At 41.8% G+C, this 16,882-nt stretch overlaps 1 protein-coding gene across 6 annotated transcripts in view; it reads left to right on the top strand.

Annotated features, from left to right (window-relative positions):
• fbl (pantothenate kinase 3 fbl) overlaps positions 1 to 16,882 on the top strand; it is a 180,330-nt gene that overhangs the window by 68,485 nt on the left and 94,963 nt on the right. For all 6 annotated transcript variants that reach the window (XM_071665396.1, XM_071665400.1, XM_071665397.1 and 3 more), the window contains exons 4-5: positions 2,499 to 2,672; positions 5,992 to 6,162. In XM_071665396.1, the coding sequence (XP_071521497.1) occupies positions 2,499 to 2,672; positions 5,992 to 6,162 (345 nt within the window). The remainder of the gene's footprint in view (positions 1 to 2,498; positions 2,673 to 5,991; positions 6,163 to 16,882) is intronic.

The raw sequence follows: 16,882 nt of genomic DNA, 5'->3' as shown, positions 1-16,882 counted from the left end.
TAGGGATTTTTATCTCATGTAGCATATCAAAGTGAAATATTGAAAAGATTTCCAATTAGTATGGAACCCTTTGTTCACTTTTAACACTCTAGATGTAAGCTAAGCATAAGTTTGAGTGACTTGAAAGGCTGAATGCACTTGATCCACACCATGTATATGGAAAAAGAGTTGAAGGAAATAAAGTAGAATTAGAATATAATAATATCTGCTTCTAAGTGAGTGAGTGCTCAAATTACAGAGGTATAAGTTTGTTGAGTATTCCTGGTAAATTATATGGGAGGGTATTGATTGAGAGGGTGAAGGCATGTACAGAGCATCAGATTGGGGAAGAGCAATGTGGTTTCAGAAGTGGTAGAGGATGTGTGGATCAGGTGTTTGCTTTGAAGAATGTATGTGAGAAATACTTAGAAAAGCAAATGGATTTGTATGTAGCATTTATGGATCTGGAGAAGGCATATGATAGAGTTGATAGAGATGCTCTGTGGAAGGTATTAAGAATATATGGTGTTGGAGGCAAGTTGTTAGAAGCAGTGAAAAGTTTTTATCGAGGATGTAAGGCATGTGTACGTTGAGGAAGAGAGGAAAGTGATTGGTTCTCAGTGAATGTAGGTTTGCGGCAGGGGTGTGTGATGTCTCCATGGTTGTTTTATTTGTTTATGGATGGGGTTGATAGGGAGGTGAATGCAAGAGTTTTGGAAAGAGGGGCAAGTATGAAGTCTGTTGTGGATGAGAGAGCTTGGGAAGTGAGTCAGTTGTTGTTCGCTAATGATACAGTGCTGGTGGCTGATTCATGTGAGAAACTGCAGAAGCTAGTGACTGAGTTTGGTTAAGTGTGTGAAAGAAGAAAGTTAAGAGTAAATGTGAATAAGAGCAAGGTTATTAGGTACAGTAGGGTTGAGGGTCAAGTCAATTGGCAGGTAAGTTTGAATGGAGAAAAACTGGAGGAAGTAAAGTGTTTTAGATATCTGGAAGTGGATCTGGCAGCGGATGGAACCATGGAAGCGGAAGTGAATCATAGGGTGGGGGAGGGGGCGAAAATCCTGGGAGCATTGAAGAATGTGTGGAAGTCGAGAACATTATCTCGGAAAGCAAAAATGGGTATGTTTGAAGGAATAGTGGTTCCAACAATGTTGTATGGTTGCGAGGTGTGGGCTATGGATAGAGTTGTGTGCAGGAGGGTGGATGTGCTGGAAATGAGATGTTTGAGGACAATGTGTGGTGTGAGGTGGTTTGATCGAGTAAGTAATGTAAGGTAAGAGAGATGTGTGGAAATAAAAAGAGCGTGGTTGAGAGAGCAGAAGAGGGTGTTTTGAAATGGTTTGGGCACATGGAGAGAATGAGTGAGGAAAGATTGACAAAGAGGATATATGTGTCGGAGGTGGAGGGAACGAGGAGAAGTGGGAGACCAAATTGGTGGTGGAAAGATGGAGTGAATTTGAGTGATTGGGGCCTGAGCATGCAGGAGGGTGAAAAGCGGGCAAGGAATAGAGTGAATTGGATCAATGTGGTATATCGGGGTTGACGTGCTGTCAGTGGATTGAATCAGGGCATGTGAAGCGTCTGGGGTAAATCATGGAAAGTTGTGTGGGGCCTGGATGTGGAAAGGGAGCTGTGGTTCGGGCATTATTGCTTGACAGCTGGAGACTGAGTGTGAACGAATGGGGCTTTTGTTATCTTTTCCTAGCGCTACCTCGCACACATGAGGGGGGAGGGGGATGGTATTCCATGTGTGGCGAGGTGGCGATGGGAATGAATAAAGGCAGACAGTGTGAATTGTGTGCATGGGTATATATATATGTATGTGTTTGTGTGTGTATATATATGTGTACATTGAGATGTATAGATATGTATATTTGCGTGTGTGGACGTGTGTGTATATACATGTGTATGGGGGTGGGTTGGGCCATTTCTTTCTTCTGTTTCCTTGCGCTACCTCGCAAATGCGGGAGACAGCGACAAAGCAAAAAAAAAAAAAAAGTTAAATTATGTGGCTAATGGAATTTATTGTAAAAGTATATTGAAATGATTATTGATAATAGTCATTAATGAAAGTAGAATATCTTCTGCTCATAAGTTATTCTCCACACTTCAAGAAATATGATTTTTATGAGAATAGATTAGAATGTATGGAACCTAGAGAAAAGAGTGATAGACAAGTGAGATTTTGTTATTGTAATTTAATTCCTCGTTTACAGCATTTCATGGTTGGTATTAGATAATCCTTCTTGCTAGTTTTTTACAGCTTAGATATTTCTTACATTTTAATTTTAAAAGTTCCCTTCAAATATAATTTGTGAAACCAGACATGATTTGCTTATTTTCAGTAAATGAAGTTTGTCCATCTACTTCAGGTGACCTTTCATGCTTTTCTGAATTTTTATCTGCCAGTGAGCTGAAATCACAAATGAAGGGTATTTAGTTCAGTTACATAAGTGAGGAGATTTCTTACTACAATGAAATGAGTTTCTTTTTTTTTCTTTTTTCTTTTTTACTTATAGATGGAAAATGTGCGTGTAGGAAATCGAACTGGCACACTTCACTTCATACGGTTTCCCACCTCAGATATGCCACAGTTTCTTGAACTCTCCAAGAGCAAGGGCATAGCAACCCTTGCATCTACGATTTGTGCAACAGGGGGTGGAGCTTACAAATTTGAAGAAGATTTTCAGCGTGTGAGTATTAGAATGTGCTGCTGCCACTCCTGTCCCCCAGCTGTTAGACAACCCCCTTATGTGGGTAGACGTTCCCAGTACCCCTGAGGAATGTTGCTCACTGGTTACTGTGTACTGGTGGTGGTTGTCCATCTTTACAGCTGGGGGTTAGCGTACATTTGTTTTAGATATAATGTGATAAATGTGGTATTTTGAATGAGAGCCTCATTGATTTGAAAAAAATTAGGTGTTAGATGCCTGAAAATCATACATGAAGTACTTTTTGTAGATCCTCCTCATGGAAATTTAACTAGGTTTCCAAAACTCAGTTGGATAGAAATTGAAGTAATTGAAAATACATGAATATTGTTGTATCATAGGATTAAGAATAGACAGGGTAAAGAATACAACAATACACCATAGGATAAGAGGATAATTAAAAGTTTTGTGGCAGAAAGTATGCTGAGATGATGTGGGAATGTGAAATGTATTAAGGATGACAAATTGTAGAGATGTGCAGTACCATAGTATTAATGATAGACAATGTAAAGAATACAGTGTATTTTGAAGGTTTGTTGAATGTGTTTGATGATAGAGTGGCAGATATAGGGTGTTTTGGTCGAGGTGGTGTGTGAAGTGAGAGGGTTAGAGAGAATGATTTGGTAAACAGAGTAGTAGTAAAAGCTTTACAGAAGATGAAAGCTGGCAAGGCAGCAGGTTTGCATGGTATTGCAGTGGAATTTATTAAAAAAGAGGGTGACTGTATTGTTGACTGGTTTGTAAGATCATTTAATGTATGTATGACTCATGGTGAGGTGCCTGAGGATTGGTGGAATGCTTGCATAGTGCCATTGTACAAAGGCAAAGGGGATAAAAGTGAGTGCTCAAATTACAGAGGTATAAGTAGGTTGAGTATTCCTGGTAAATTATATGGGAGGGTATTGATTGAGAGGGTGAAGGCATGTACAGAGCATCAGATGGGGGAAGAGCAGTGTGGTTATAGAAGTGATATAGGATGTGTGGATCAGGTATTTGCTTTGAAGAGTGTGTGTGAGAAATACTTAGAAAAGCTAATGGATTTGTATGTAGCATTTATGGATCTGGAAAAGGCATATGATAGAGTTGATAGAGATGCTCTGTGGAAGGTATTAAGAATATATGGTGTGGGAGGCAAGTTGTTAGAAGCAGTGAAAAGTTTTTATCGAGGATGTAAGGCATGTGTATGTGTAGAAAGAGAGGAAAGTGATTGGTTCTCAGTGAATGTTGGTTTGCGGCAGGGGTGCGTTATGTCTCCATGGTTGTTTAATTTGTTTATGGATGGGGTTGTTAGGGAGGTGAATGCAAGAGTTTTAGAAAGAGGGGCAAGTATGCAGTCTGTTGTAGATGAGAGTGCTGGGAAGTGAGTCAGTTGTTGTTCGCTGATGATACAGCGCTGGTGGCTGATTCATGTGAGAAACTGCAGAAGCTAGTGACTGAGTTTGGTAAAGTGTGTGAAAGAAGAAAGCTGAGAGTAAATGTGAAGAAGAGCAAGGTTATTAGGTACAGTAGGGTTGAGGGACAAGTCAATTGGGAGGTAAGTTTGAATGGAGAAAAGCTGGAGGAAGTGAAGTGTTTTAGATATCTGGGAGTGGATTTGGCAGCGGATGGAACCATGGAAGCAGAAGTGAATCATAGGGTGGGGGAGGGGGCGAAAGTTCTGGGAGCCTTGAAGAATGTGTGGAAGTCAAGAACATTATCTTGGAAAGCAAAAATGGATATGTTTGAAGGAATAGTGGTTCCAACAATGATATATGGTTGCGAGGCATGGGCTATGGATAGAGTTGTGCACAGGAGGGTGGATGTGCTGGAAATGAGATGTTTGAGGACAATATGTGGTGTGAGGTGGTTTGATCGAGTAAGTAATGAAAGGGGAAGAGAGATGTGTGATGGTAAAAAGAGTGTGGTTGAGAGAGCAGAAGAGGGTGTTTTGAAATGGTTTGGTCACATGGAGAGAATGAGTGAGGAAAGAGTGACCAAGAGGATATATGTGTCAGAGGGGGAGGGAACGAGAAGTGGGAGACCAAATTGGAGGTGGAAAGATGGAGTGAAAAAGATATTGAGTGATCGGGGCCTGAACATGCAGGAGGGTGAAAGGCGTGGAAGGAATAGAGTGAATTGGAACGATGTGGTATACTGGGTCGACGTGCTGTCAATGGATTGAACCAGGGCATGTGAAGCGTCTGGAGTAAACCATGGAAAATTTTGTGGGGCCTGGATGTGGAAAGGGAGCTGTGGTTTTGGTGCATTATACATGACAGCTAGGGACTGAATGTGAACGAATGTGGCCTTTGCTGTCTTTTCGTAGCACTACCTCGCGCACATGTGGGGGGAGGGGGTTTTTATTTCATTATGTGGCGGGGTGGCGATGGGAATGAATAAGGCAGACAGCATGAATTATGTACAAGTTTGTATATGTATTTGTCTGTGTGTGTATGTATATGTATACGTTGAGATGAATAGATATGTATATGTGTGTGTATGGATGTGTGTGTATATACATGTGTATGTGGGTGGGTTGGGCCATTCTCTCGTCTGTTTCCTCGCGCTACCTCGCTAACGCAGGAGACAGCGACAAAGTATAATAAATAGATAAATAAACATATATTTATTTATTTATCTATTATACTTTGTCGCTATCTTCTTCGTTTACACTCAGTCTCTAGCTGTCATGTACAATGCACCTAAACCACAGCTCCCTTTCCACATCCAGGCCCCATGTGGAAAGGGAGCTGTGGTTTCGGTGCATTATAACAGTATGTATGTTATATTATTTTATTTTTCCTGGTATAATAATCAGTTCCTTTTTGTTGATAAATCCCCTGATCTTCATTCCTTGATATACGCAACCATTTTCAAGAACATAGCTATCATGTAAACTGAGAGGTTCCTGTATAGGAAAGGATATCAGTAATGGATCCCATCACACAAGCACAATACTGATGAACTGAAAGAAAAATGTCAGATTCAAGTTGTGTAAGGAAACTGGATTATGGAAAGAACCAAAACTATTGGAAATGAATGTATTAAAAGTTAAAGGTATAGAATGATGATTGGAAGGGTTAGAATAGCCACCCTTCTTTGAGATAGGCCATATCAACGTATGTTTGTAAGATGAAAAAGTTTTGGTTGTCATGCAGATACAAAACAGATGAGCAAGCACTGGCACAAAACCGATGAGGCACACTCCTCCAAATTAGAGGGATGCTTTGTAATCCAGTATGATGGATATTCAATATGCTGGAGACAGGTATTTGATATTTTGTTTGAAGCCTAATGTTTACTTCATTTTGAAATATTACAGGAGGTGAATCTAACACTGCATAAATTTGATGAGCTAGACTGCCTCATACGTGGCATAGAATATATTGAAGATAACAACATGGACAGAGAGTGCTACTATTTTCTCAATCCACGAAATGAAGAGTTATGTGAGAAGATTACTTATGACTTCAGCAATCCCTACCCCTTTTTGGTATGTAAATATTATTTATTGGCCTTATGCTGATTACCTTTTAGATGTCTGTCTTAGTCTTAGTTTTATCACAGTATTAAGCAAGGATATGGTAAACAGGTATATGGTTTTAATATAATTAACTGTTTCCTAAATCAGTTATACTCATATGTGTATGAGACTTTTGGCCATTTAGCAATGATTCCTGAATAATGCTAAGTGTTCCTGTTTAGTCTAGTCAGCAGGATCATAACACTTGTGTATATAGCATGAATATGGTGAGTGTGTATGATTATAGAATTATATTGAACACTTGAAGAATATATTCATTCAAGTTTTTCATTTGGCAGTATGCTTGATTTTGATAGTCTTAATTACTCTGGCTCATTAGACCTATAACCCATGTAACCATCCAGACATAAATAACCAACAGATAATCAAACTACCCAAACAAAGTAGAGTTCTGTGCCAAAAAAGTTATTGTAGTATCAAATTGCAATACAGGTACACCACCAATTTTCCGGCACTCTTGGTTCCAAAGCCTTGCCGGATTAACCATTTTGCCGGACCAACCGTGGTCATGTAATAATGATTCATCAACACACCTCTAACCCAGTAATCATACATCTCTCATGTGTCTAAAGTATACCATGGACTGCTAGAAATTTTAATTAAACAAATATGAAATGTGAATTAAATAAATGAATGAAATACAGGTACTTATACACCTGCCCAGGACAAAGATGCTCGTCAGCGACAAGTTTCACAAATTCATCCACATACTCGGCAGCTCCTTCATGGTTTGCAGACCGCTTTTCTCCACACACACACTTTATTCATGGAAATTCGATGATGCTTCTTGAATCTTTAAAGCCATCCTTTGCTATAGTCATGCTCATGTTGTAATTTAAGTTCTTTATGGAACAACTTATCCTGGTCCATTATCATGCTACCTGACAAGTCCACTTCATCACTCCGACACTGTTGAAACCATTCCATCATCACTCGATCGTACTTGGTACTCTTACCATCTTTCATATTTTTTCTAATCATCATTTGCTTCTTGGAATCACTGTCTACATAGAATTTCAATATTTTCTCCCTTTACTTCTTTATCATAAGCAGTTGATAAACCAATACTGTAGATGTCACACAGCTTATGCACCAAAACACCCCGGTCCATTTATTTCAACAGTTCTACTTTATCTTGGATCGATATGGACTGGTGTTTATGTTTGACACCACAACTGACACTCTCATATGTCTTAGAAGCCATAGCTAGTGTTAAATTTAAGCAAAATTAGCTAAGAGTCTCACAGAAGTGTGGTATCACCACCAACAATTGCAGTGTAAAGAATGCAAATAAATGCGCACTACACACAACACCACCTGTGGCCGCCCCATAAACTAGTCTGGTGGCCGCGGTAATTTCAAGCTCCCTCACATAATTTTGTCCAGACTAAAGGAGGTGCTGAACCATCAGTTGCCGGAAATTCGGTGGTGTACCTGTATATCATTTCATCCATTTCCATGTAAATAAGGGGTTAGGAAGCATAAGAAAAAAGAGAATGAAATATACTCAAAACTGTATGTAAATAATGGAAATTATGTACCAAATAATACCCAAAATGTTATCATAGTAATGAAAATAACATAGAAACATACAGAAATTGATAGACTGATATCTACCTATTTGTCAGATCTGCATTTCTTGAGGACTCTATGTTAGACTAGGTAAGGTTTTTCCTTCACTCTCTCTGAATAGGTGGATGATTAATAATTCATGCATTAGGTAAGAAGCTACTAAAGATAACCATTTATAGAAATATTTATTTACTTATTTTATTATTTTGCTTTGTCGCTGTCTCCCGCATTTGTGAGGTAGCGCAAGGAAACAGAAGAAAGAAATGGCCCAACCCACCCCCATACACATGTATATACACACACCTCCTCACACGCAAATATACATACCTATACATCTCAATATACACATATATATACACACACAGACACATACATATATACCCATGCACACAATTCACACTGTCTGCCTTTATTCATTCCCATCGCCACCTCGCCACACATGGAATACCATCCCCCTCCCCCCTCATGTGTGCAAGGTAGCGCTAGAAAAAGATAACAAAGGCCCCATTTATTCACACTCAGTCTCCAGCTGTCATGCAATAATGCCCGAAACCACAGCTCCCTTTCCACATCCAGGCCCCACACAACTTTCCATGGTTTACCCCAGACGCTTCTCATCCCCTGATTCAATCCACTGACAGCACGTCAACCCCGGTATACCACATCGATCCAATTCACTCTATTCCTTGCCCGCCTTTCACCCTCCTGCATGTTCAGGCCCCGATTACTCAAAATCTTTTTCACTCCATCTTTCCACCTCCAATTTGGTCTCCCACTTCTCCTCGTTCCCTCCACCTCCGACACATATATCCTCTTTGTCAATCTTTCCTCACTCATTCTTTCCATGTGCCCAAACCATTTCAAAACACCCTCTTCTGCTCTCTCAACCACGCTCTTTTTATTTCCACACATCTCTCTTACCCTTACATTACTTACTCGATCAAACCACCTCACACCACACATTGTCCTCAAACATCTCATTTCCAGCACATCCACCCTCCTGCACACAACTCTATTCATAGCCCACGCCTCGCAACCATACAACATTGTTGGAACCGCTATTCCTTCAAACATACCCATTTTTGCTTTCCGAGATAATGTTCTCTACTTCCACACATTATTCAATGCTCCCAGGATTTTCGCCCCCTCCCCTACCCTATGATTCACTTCCGCTTCCATGGTTCCATCCGCTGCCAGATCCACTCCCAGATATCTAAAACACTTTACTTCCTCCAGTTTTTCTCCATTCAAACTTACCTCCCAATTGACCCTCAACCCTACTGTACCTAATAACCTTGCTCTTATTCACATTTACTTTTAACTTTCTTCTTTCGCACACTTTACCAAACTCAGTCACCAGCTTCTGCAGTTTCTCACATGAATCAGCCACCAGCGCTGTATCATCATCGAACAACAACTGACTCACTTCCCAAGCCCTCTCATCCACAACAGACTTCATACTTGCCCCTCTTTCCAAAACTCTTGCATTCACCTCCCTAACAACCCCATCCATAAACAAATTAAACAACCATGGAGACATCACACACCCCTGCCGCAAACCTACATTCACTGAGAACCAGTCACTTTCCTCTCTTCCTACATGTACACATGCCTTACATCCTCGATAAAAACTTTTCACTGCTTCTAACAACTTGCCTCCCACACCATATATTCTTAATACCTTCCACAGAGCATCTCTATCAACTCTATCATATGCCTTCTCCAGATCCATAAATGCTACATACAAATCCATTTGCTTCTCTAAGTACTTCTCACATTCTTCAAAGCAAACACCTGATCCACACATCCTCTACCATTTCTGAAACCACACTGCTCTTCCCCAATCTGATGCTCTGTACATGCCTTCACCCTCTCAATCAATACCCTCCCATATGATTTACCAGGAATACTCAACAAACTTATACCTCTGTAATTTGAGCACTCACTCTTATCCCCTTTGCCTTTGTGCAATGGCACTATACACGCATTCCGCCAATCCTCAGGCACCTCACCATGAGTCATTTTTTTTCTTTTTTTTCTTTTTTTTTTATACTTTGTCGCTGTCTCCCGCGTTTGCGAGGTAGCGCAAGGAAACAGACGAAAGAAATGGCCCAACCCCCCCCCATACACATGTATATACATACGTCCACACACGCAAATATACATACCTACACAGCTTTCCATGGTTTACCCCAGACGCTTCACATGCCTTGATTCAATCCACTGACAGCACGTCAACCCCGGTATACCACATCGCTCCAATTCACTCTATTCCTTGCCCTCCTTTCACCCTCCTGCATGTTCAGGCCCCGATCACACAAAATCTTTTTCACTCCATCTTTCCACCTCCAATTTGGTCTCCCTCTTCTCCTCGTTCCCGCCACCTCCGACACATATATCCTCTTGGTCAATCTTTCCTCACTCATTCTCTCCATGTGCCCAAACCACTTCAAAACACCCTCTTCTGCTCTCTCAACCACGCTCTTTTTATTTCCACACATCTCTCTTACCCTTACGTTACTCACTCGATCAAACCACCTCACACCACACATTGTCCTCAAACATCTCATTTCCAGCACATCCATCCTCCTGCGCACAACTCTATCCATAGCCCACGCCTCGCAACCATACAACATTGTTGGAACCACTATTCCTTCAAACATACCCATTTTTGCTTTCCGAGATAATGTTCTCGACTTCCACACATTCTTCAAGGCCCCCAGAATTTTCGCCCCCTCCCCCACCCTATGATCCACTTCCGCTTCCATGGTTCCATCCGCTGCCAGATCCACTCCCAGATATCTAAAACACTTCACTTCCTCCAGTTTTTCTCCATTCAAACTCACCTCCCAATTGACTTGACCCTCAACCCTACTGTACCTAATAACCTTGCTCTTATTCACATACATACATTAAATAACCTTACCAACCAGTCAACAATACAGTCACCCCCTTTTTTAATAAATTCCACTGCAATACCATCCAAACCTGCTGCCTTGCCGGTTTTCATCTTCCGCAAAGCATTTACTACCTCTTCTCTGTTTACCAAATCATTTTCCGTAACCCTCTCACTTTGCACACCACCTCGACCAAGACACCCTATATCTGCCACCCTGTCATCAAACACATTCAACAAACCTTCAAAATACTCACTCCATCTCCTTCTCACATCACCACTACTTGTTATCACCTCCCCATTTGTGCCCTTCACTGAAGTTCCCATTTGCTCCCTTGTCTTACGCATTTTATTTACCTCCTTCCAGAACATCTTTTTATTCTCCCTAAAATTTGATGATAATCTCTCACCCCAACTCTCATTTGCCCTCTTTTTCACCTCTTGCACCTTTCTCTTGACCTCCTGTCTCTTTCTTTTATACATCTCCCACTCAATTGCATTTTTTCCCTGCAAAAATCGTCCAAATGCCTCTCTCTTCTCTTTCACTAATAATCTTACTTCATCCCACCACTCACTACCCTTTCTAATCAACCCACCTCCCACGCTTCTCATGCCACAAGCATCTTTTGCGCAATCCATCACTGATTCCCTAAATACATCCCATTCCTCCCCCACTCCCCTTACTTCCATTGTTCTCACCTTTTTCCATTCTGTACTCAGTCTCTCCTGGCACTTCCTCACACAAGTCTCCTTCCCAAGCTCACTTACTGTCACCACCCTCTTCACCCCAACATTCACTCTTCTTTTCTGAAAACCCATACAAATCTTCACCTTAGCCTCCACAAGATAATGATCAGACATCCCTCCAGTTGCACCTCTCAGCACATTTACATCCAAAAGTCTCTCTTTCGCGCGCCTGTCAATTAACACGTAATCCAATAACGCTCTCTGGCTATCTCTCCTACTTACATAAGTATACTTATGTATATCTCGCTTTTTAAACCAGGTATTCCAAATCACCAGTCCTTTTTCAGCACATAAATCTACAAGCTCTTCACCATTTCCATTTACAACACTGAACACCCCATGTATACCAATTATTCCCTCAACTGCCACATTACTCACCTTTGCATTCAAATCACCCATCACTATAACCTGGTCGCGTGCATCAAAACCACTAACACACTCATTCAGCTGCTCCCAAAACACTTGCCTCTCATGATCTTTCTTCTCATGCCCAGGTGCATATGCACCAATAATCACCCATCTCTCTCCATCAACTTTCAGTTTTACCCATATCAATCGAGAATTTACTTTCTTACATTCTATCACATACTCCCACAACTCCTGTTTCAGGAGTACTGCTACTCCTTCCCTAGCTCTTGTCCTCTCACTAACCCCTGACTTTACTCCCAAGACATTCCCAAACCACTCTTCCCCTTTACCCTTGAGCTTCGTTTCACTCTGAGCCAAAACATCCAGGTTCCTTTCCTCAAACATACTACCTATCTCTCCTTTTTTCACATCTTGGTTACATCCACACACATTTAGACACCCCAATCTGAGTCTATTTATATGAAATACAATTTGCCATATTGACTGTATGAATGTTTTTAATTGAAATACAGTCACTCACTCCCTTGTATACCTGAATTGCTTATTCTATTGTACCACCCATATTTCCAGTATTTATCTTAACATTTCCCATTTTTAGAAAGTTAAAATACAAGGAGGGGAGGATTTCTGGCCCCCCGCTCCCGTCCCCTCTAGTCGCCTTCTACGACACGTGAGGAATGCGTGGGAAGTATTCTTTCACCTCTATCCCCAGGGATAATATATATATATATATATATATATATATATATATATATATATATATATATATTTTCTTCTTTCATACTATTCGCCATTTCCCGCATTAGCGAGGTAGCGTTGAGAACAGAGGACTGGGCCCTTGAGGGAATATCCTCACCTGGGCCCCTTCTCTGTTCCCTCTTTTGAAAAAAAAAAAAAAAAAAAGTGAGAGGGGAGGATTTCCAGCCCCCCGCTCCCTCCCCTTTTAGTCGCCTTCTACGACACGCAGGGAATACGTGGGAAGTATTCTTTCTCCCCTATCCCCAGGGATATATATATATATATATATATATATATATATTTTTTTTTTTTATACTTTGTCGCTGTCTCCCGCGTTTGCGAGGTAGCGCAAGGAAACAGACGAAAGAAATGGCCCAACCCCCCCCATACACATGTATATACATACGTCCACACACGCAAATATACATACCTACACAGCTTTCCATGGTTTACCCCAGACGCTTCACATGCCTTGATTCAATCCACTGACAGCACGTCAACCCCGGTATACCACATCGCTCCAATTCACTCTATTCCTTGCCCTCCTTTCACCCTCCTGCATGTTCAGGCCCCGATCACACAAAATCTTTTTCACTCCATCTTTCCACCTCCAATTTGGTCTCCCTCTTCTCCTTGCTCCCTCCACCTCCGACACATATATCCTCTTGGTCAATCTTTCCTCACTCATCCTCTCCATGTGCCCAAACCACTTCAAAACACCCTCTTCTGCTCTCTCAACCACGCTCTTTTTATTTCCACACATCTCTCTTACCCTTACGTTACTCACTCGATCAAACCACCTCACACCACACATTGTCCTCAAACATCTCATTTCCAGCACATCCATCCTCCTGCGCACATCTCTATCCATAGCCCACGCCTCGCAACCATACAACATTGTTGGAACCACTATTCCTTCAAACATACCCATTTTTGCTTTCCGAGATAATGTTCTCGACTTCCACACATTCTTCAAGGCTCCCAGAATTTTCGCCCCCTCCCCCACCCTATGATCCACTTCCGCTTCCATGGTTCCATCCGCTGACAGATCCACTCCCAGATATCCAAAACACTTCACTTCCTCCAGTTTTTCTCCATTCAAACTCACCTCCCAATTGACTTGACCCTCAACCCTACTGTACCTAATAACCTTGCTCTTATTCACATTTACTCTCAACTTTCTTCTTCCACACACTTTACCAAACTCAGTCACCAGCTTCTGCAGTTTCTCACATGAATCAGCCACCAGCGCTGTATCATCAGCGAACAACAACTGACTCACTTCCCAAACTCTCTCATCCCCAACAGACTTCATACTTGCCCCTCTTTCCAGACTCTTGCATTTACCTCCCTAACAACCCCATCCATAAACAAATTAAACAACCATGGAGACATCACACACCCCTGCGCAAACCTACATTCACTGAGAACCAATCACTTTCCTCTCTTCCTACACGTACACATGCCTTACATCCTCGATAAAAACTTTTCACTGCTTCTAACAACTTGCCTCCCACACCATATACTCTTAATACCTTCCACAGAGCATCTCTATCAACTCTATCATATGCCTTCTCCAGATCCATAAATGCTACATACAAATCCATTTGCTTTTCTAAGTATTTCTCACATACATTCTTCAAAGCAAACACCTGATCCACACATCCTCTACCACTTCTGAAACCACACTGCTCTTCCCCAATCTGATGCTCTGTACATGCCTTTCACCCTCTCAATCAATACCTCCCATATAATTTACCAGGAATACTCAACAAACTTATACCTCTGTAATTTGAGCACTCACTCTTATCCCCTTTGCCTTTGTACAATGGCACTATGCACGCATTCCGCCAATCCTCAGGCACCTCACCATGAGTCATACATACATTAGATAACCTTACCAACCAGTCAACAATACAGTCACCCCCTTTCTTAATAAATTCCACTGCAATACCATCCAAACCTGCTGCCTTGCCGGCTTTCATCTTCAGCAAAGCTTTTACTACCTCTTCTCTGTTTACCAAATCATTTTCCCTAACCCTCTCACTTTGCACACCACCTCGACCAAAACACCCTATATCTGCCACTCTATCATCAAACACATTCAACAAACCTTCAAAATACTCACTCCATCTCCTTCTCACATCACCACTACTTGTTATCACCTCCCCATTTGCGCCCTTCACTGAAGTTCCCATTTGCTCCCTTGTCTTACGCACCTTATTTACCTCCTCCAGAACATCTTTTTATTCTCCCTAAAATTTAATGATACTCTCTCACCCCAACTCTCATTTGCCCTTTTTTTTCACCTCTTGCACCTTTCTCTTGACCTCCTGTCTCTTTCTTTTATACATCTCCCACTCAATTGCATTTTTTCCCTGCAAAAATCGTCCAAATGCCTCTCTCTTCTCTTTCACTAATACTCTTACTTCTTCATCCCACCACTCACTACCCTTTCTAATCAACCCACCTCCCACTCTTCTCATGCCACAAGCATCTTTTGCGCAATCCATCACTGATTCCCTAAATACATCCCATTCCTCCCCCACTCCCCTTGCTTCCATTGTTCTCACCTTTTTCCATTCTGTACTCAGTCTCTCCTGGTACTTCCTCACACAGGTCTCCTTCTCAAGCTCACTTACTCTCACCACCCTCTTCACCCCAACATTCACTCATATATATATCCACATTTTTTTTTTTTTTTTTTTCTTTTATACCTCGTCGCTGTCTCCCGCGGTTGCGAGGTAGCGCAAGGAAACAGACGAAAGAAATGGCCCAACCCCCCCCCAAACACATGTACATACACACGTCCACACACGCAAATATACATACCTACACAGCTTTCCATGGTTTACCCCGGACGCTTCACATGCCTTGATTCAATCCACTGACAGCACGTCAACCCCTGTATACCACATCGCTCCAATTCACTCTATTCCTTCCCTCCTTATCATCTCCTCATTTCAGCCCCGATCACACAAAATCCTTTTCACTCCATCTATTACTATCAATTTTTTTTGTTCTCCCTTCTTCTTCCTCGTTCCCTCCCCGTCATGCCAGGACACATAAATCCTCATTGTCAATCCTTCCTCACCATATCTCTCACAGTGCCACACACCAAAAATACCCTCAATCTTTCCTTCAACCACGCCTTCAATCCTTGATTTCCACAACATCTCCCTTAACCCCTTACGTTACTTACTCGATCCAAACCACCTCACCCTCACTCCTTGTCCCCCACAACAAATCTCTTTTCCACACATCCATTCCACTCCTGGCACAACTCTACTCCTGCCCCACGCCTCCGACACATAACCATTGGTCAATCTTTCCTCACTCATTCCTCTCCATGTGCCCAAACCATTCAAAACACCCTCTTCTGCTCTCTCAAACCACGCTCTTTTTATTTCCACACATTCTCTTACCCTTACGTTACTTACTCGATCAAACCACCTCACACCACACATTGTCCTCAAACATCTCATTTCCAGCACATCCATCCTCCTGCGCACAACTCTATCCATAGCCCACGCCTCGCAACCATACAACATTGTTGGAACCACTATTCCTTCAAACATACCCATTTTTGCTTTCCGAGATAATGTTCTCGACTTCCACACATTTTTCAAGGCTCCCAAAATTTTCGCCCCCTCCCCCACCCTATGATCCACTTCCGCTTCCATGGTTCCATCCGCTGACAGATCCACTCCCAGATATCTAAAACACTTCACTTCCTCCAGTTTTTCTCCATTCAAACTCACCTCCCAATTGACTTGACCCTCAACCCTACTGTACCTAATAACCTTGCTCTTATTCACATATATATATGTATATATATATATATATTTTTTTTTTTTTTTTTTTTTATACTTTGTCGCTGTCTCCCGCGTTTGCGAGGTAGCGCAAGGAAACAGACGAAAGAAATGGCCCAACCCCCCCCCATACACATGTACATACACACGTCCACACACGCAAATATACATACCTACACAGCTTTCCATGGTTTACCCCAGACGCTTCACATGCCTTGATTCAATCCACTGACAGCACGTCAACCCCTGTATACCACATCGCTCCAATTCACTCTATTCCTTGCCCTCCTTTCACCCTCCTGCATGTTCAGGCCCCGATCACACAAAATCTTTTTCACTCCATCTTTCCACCTCCAATTTGGTCTCCCTCTTCTCCTTGTTCCCTCCACCTCCAACACATATATCCTCTTGGTCAATCTTTCCTCACTCATTCTCTCCATGTGCCCAAACCATTTCAAAACACCCTCTTCTGCTCTCTCAACCACGCTCTTTTTATTTCCACACATCTCTCTTACCCTTACGTTACTTACTCGAT

The sequence above is a fragment of the Panulirus ornatus genome, chromosome 10, assembly GCF_036320965.1.
Source record: "Panulirus ornatus isolate Po-2019 chromosome 10, ASM3632096v1, whole genome shotgun sequence".
NCBI classification, from domain to species: domain Eukaryota; kingdom Metazoa; phylum Arthropoda; class Malacostraca; order Decapoda; family Palinuridae; genus Panulirus; species Panulirus ornatus.
This window is presented reverse-complemented; position numbering and strand designations above follow the sequence as displayed.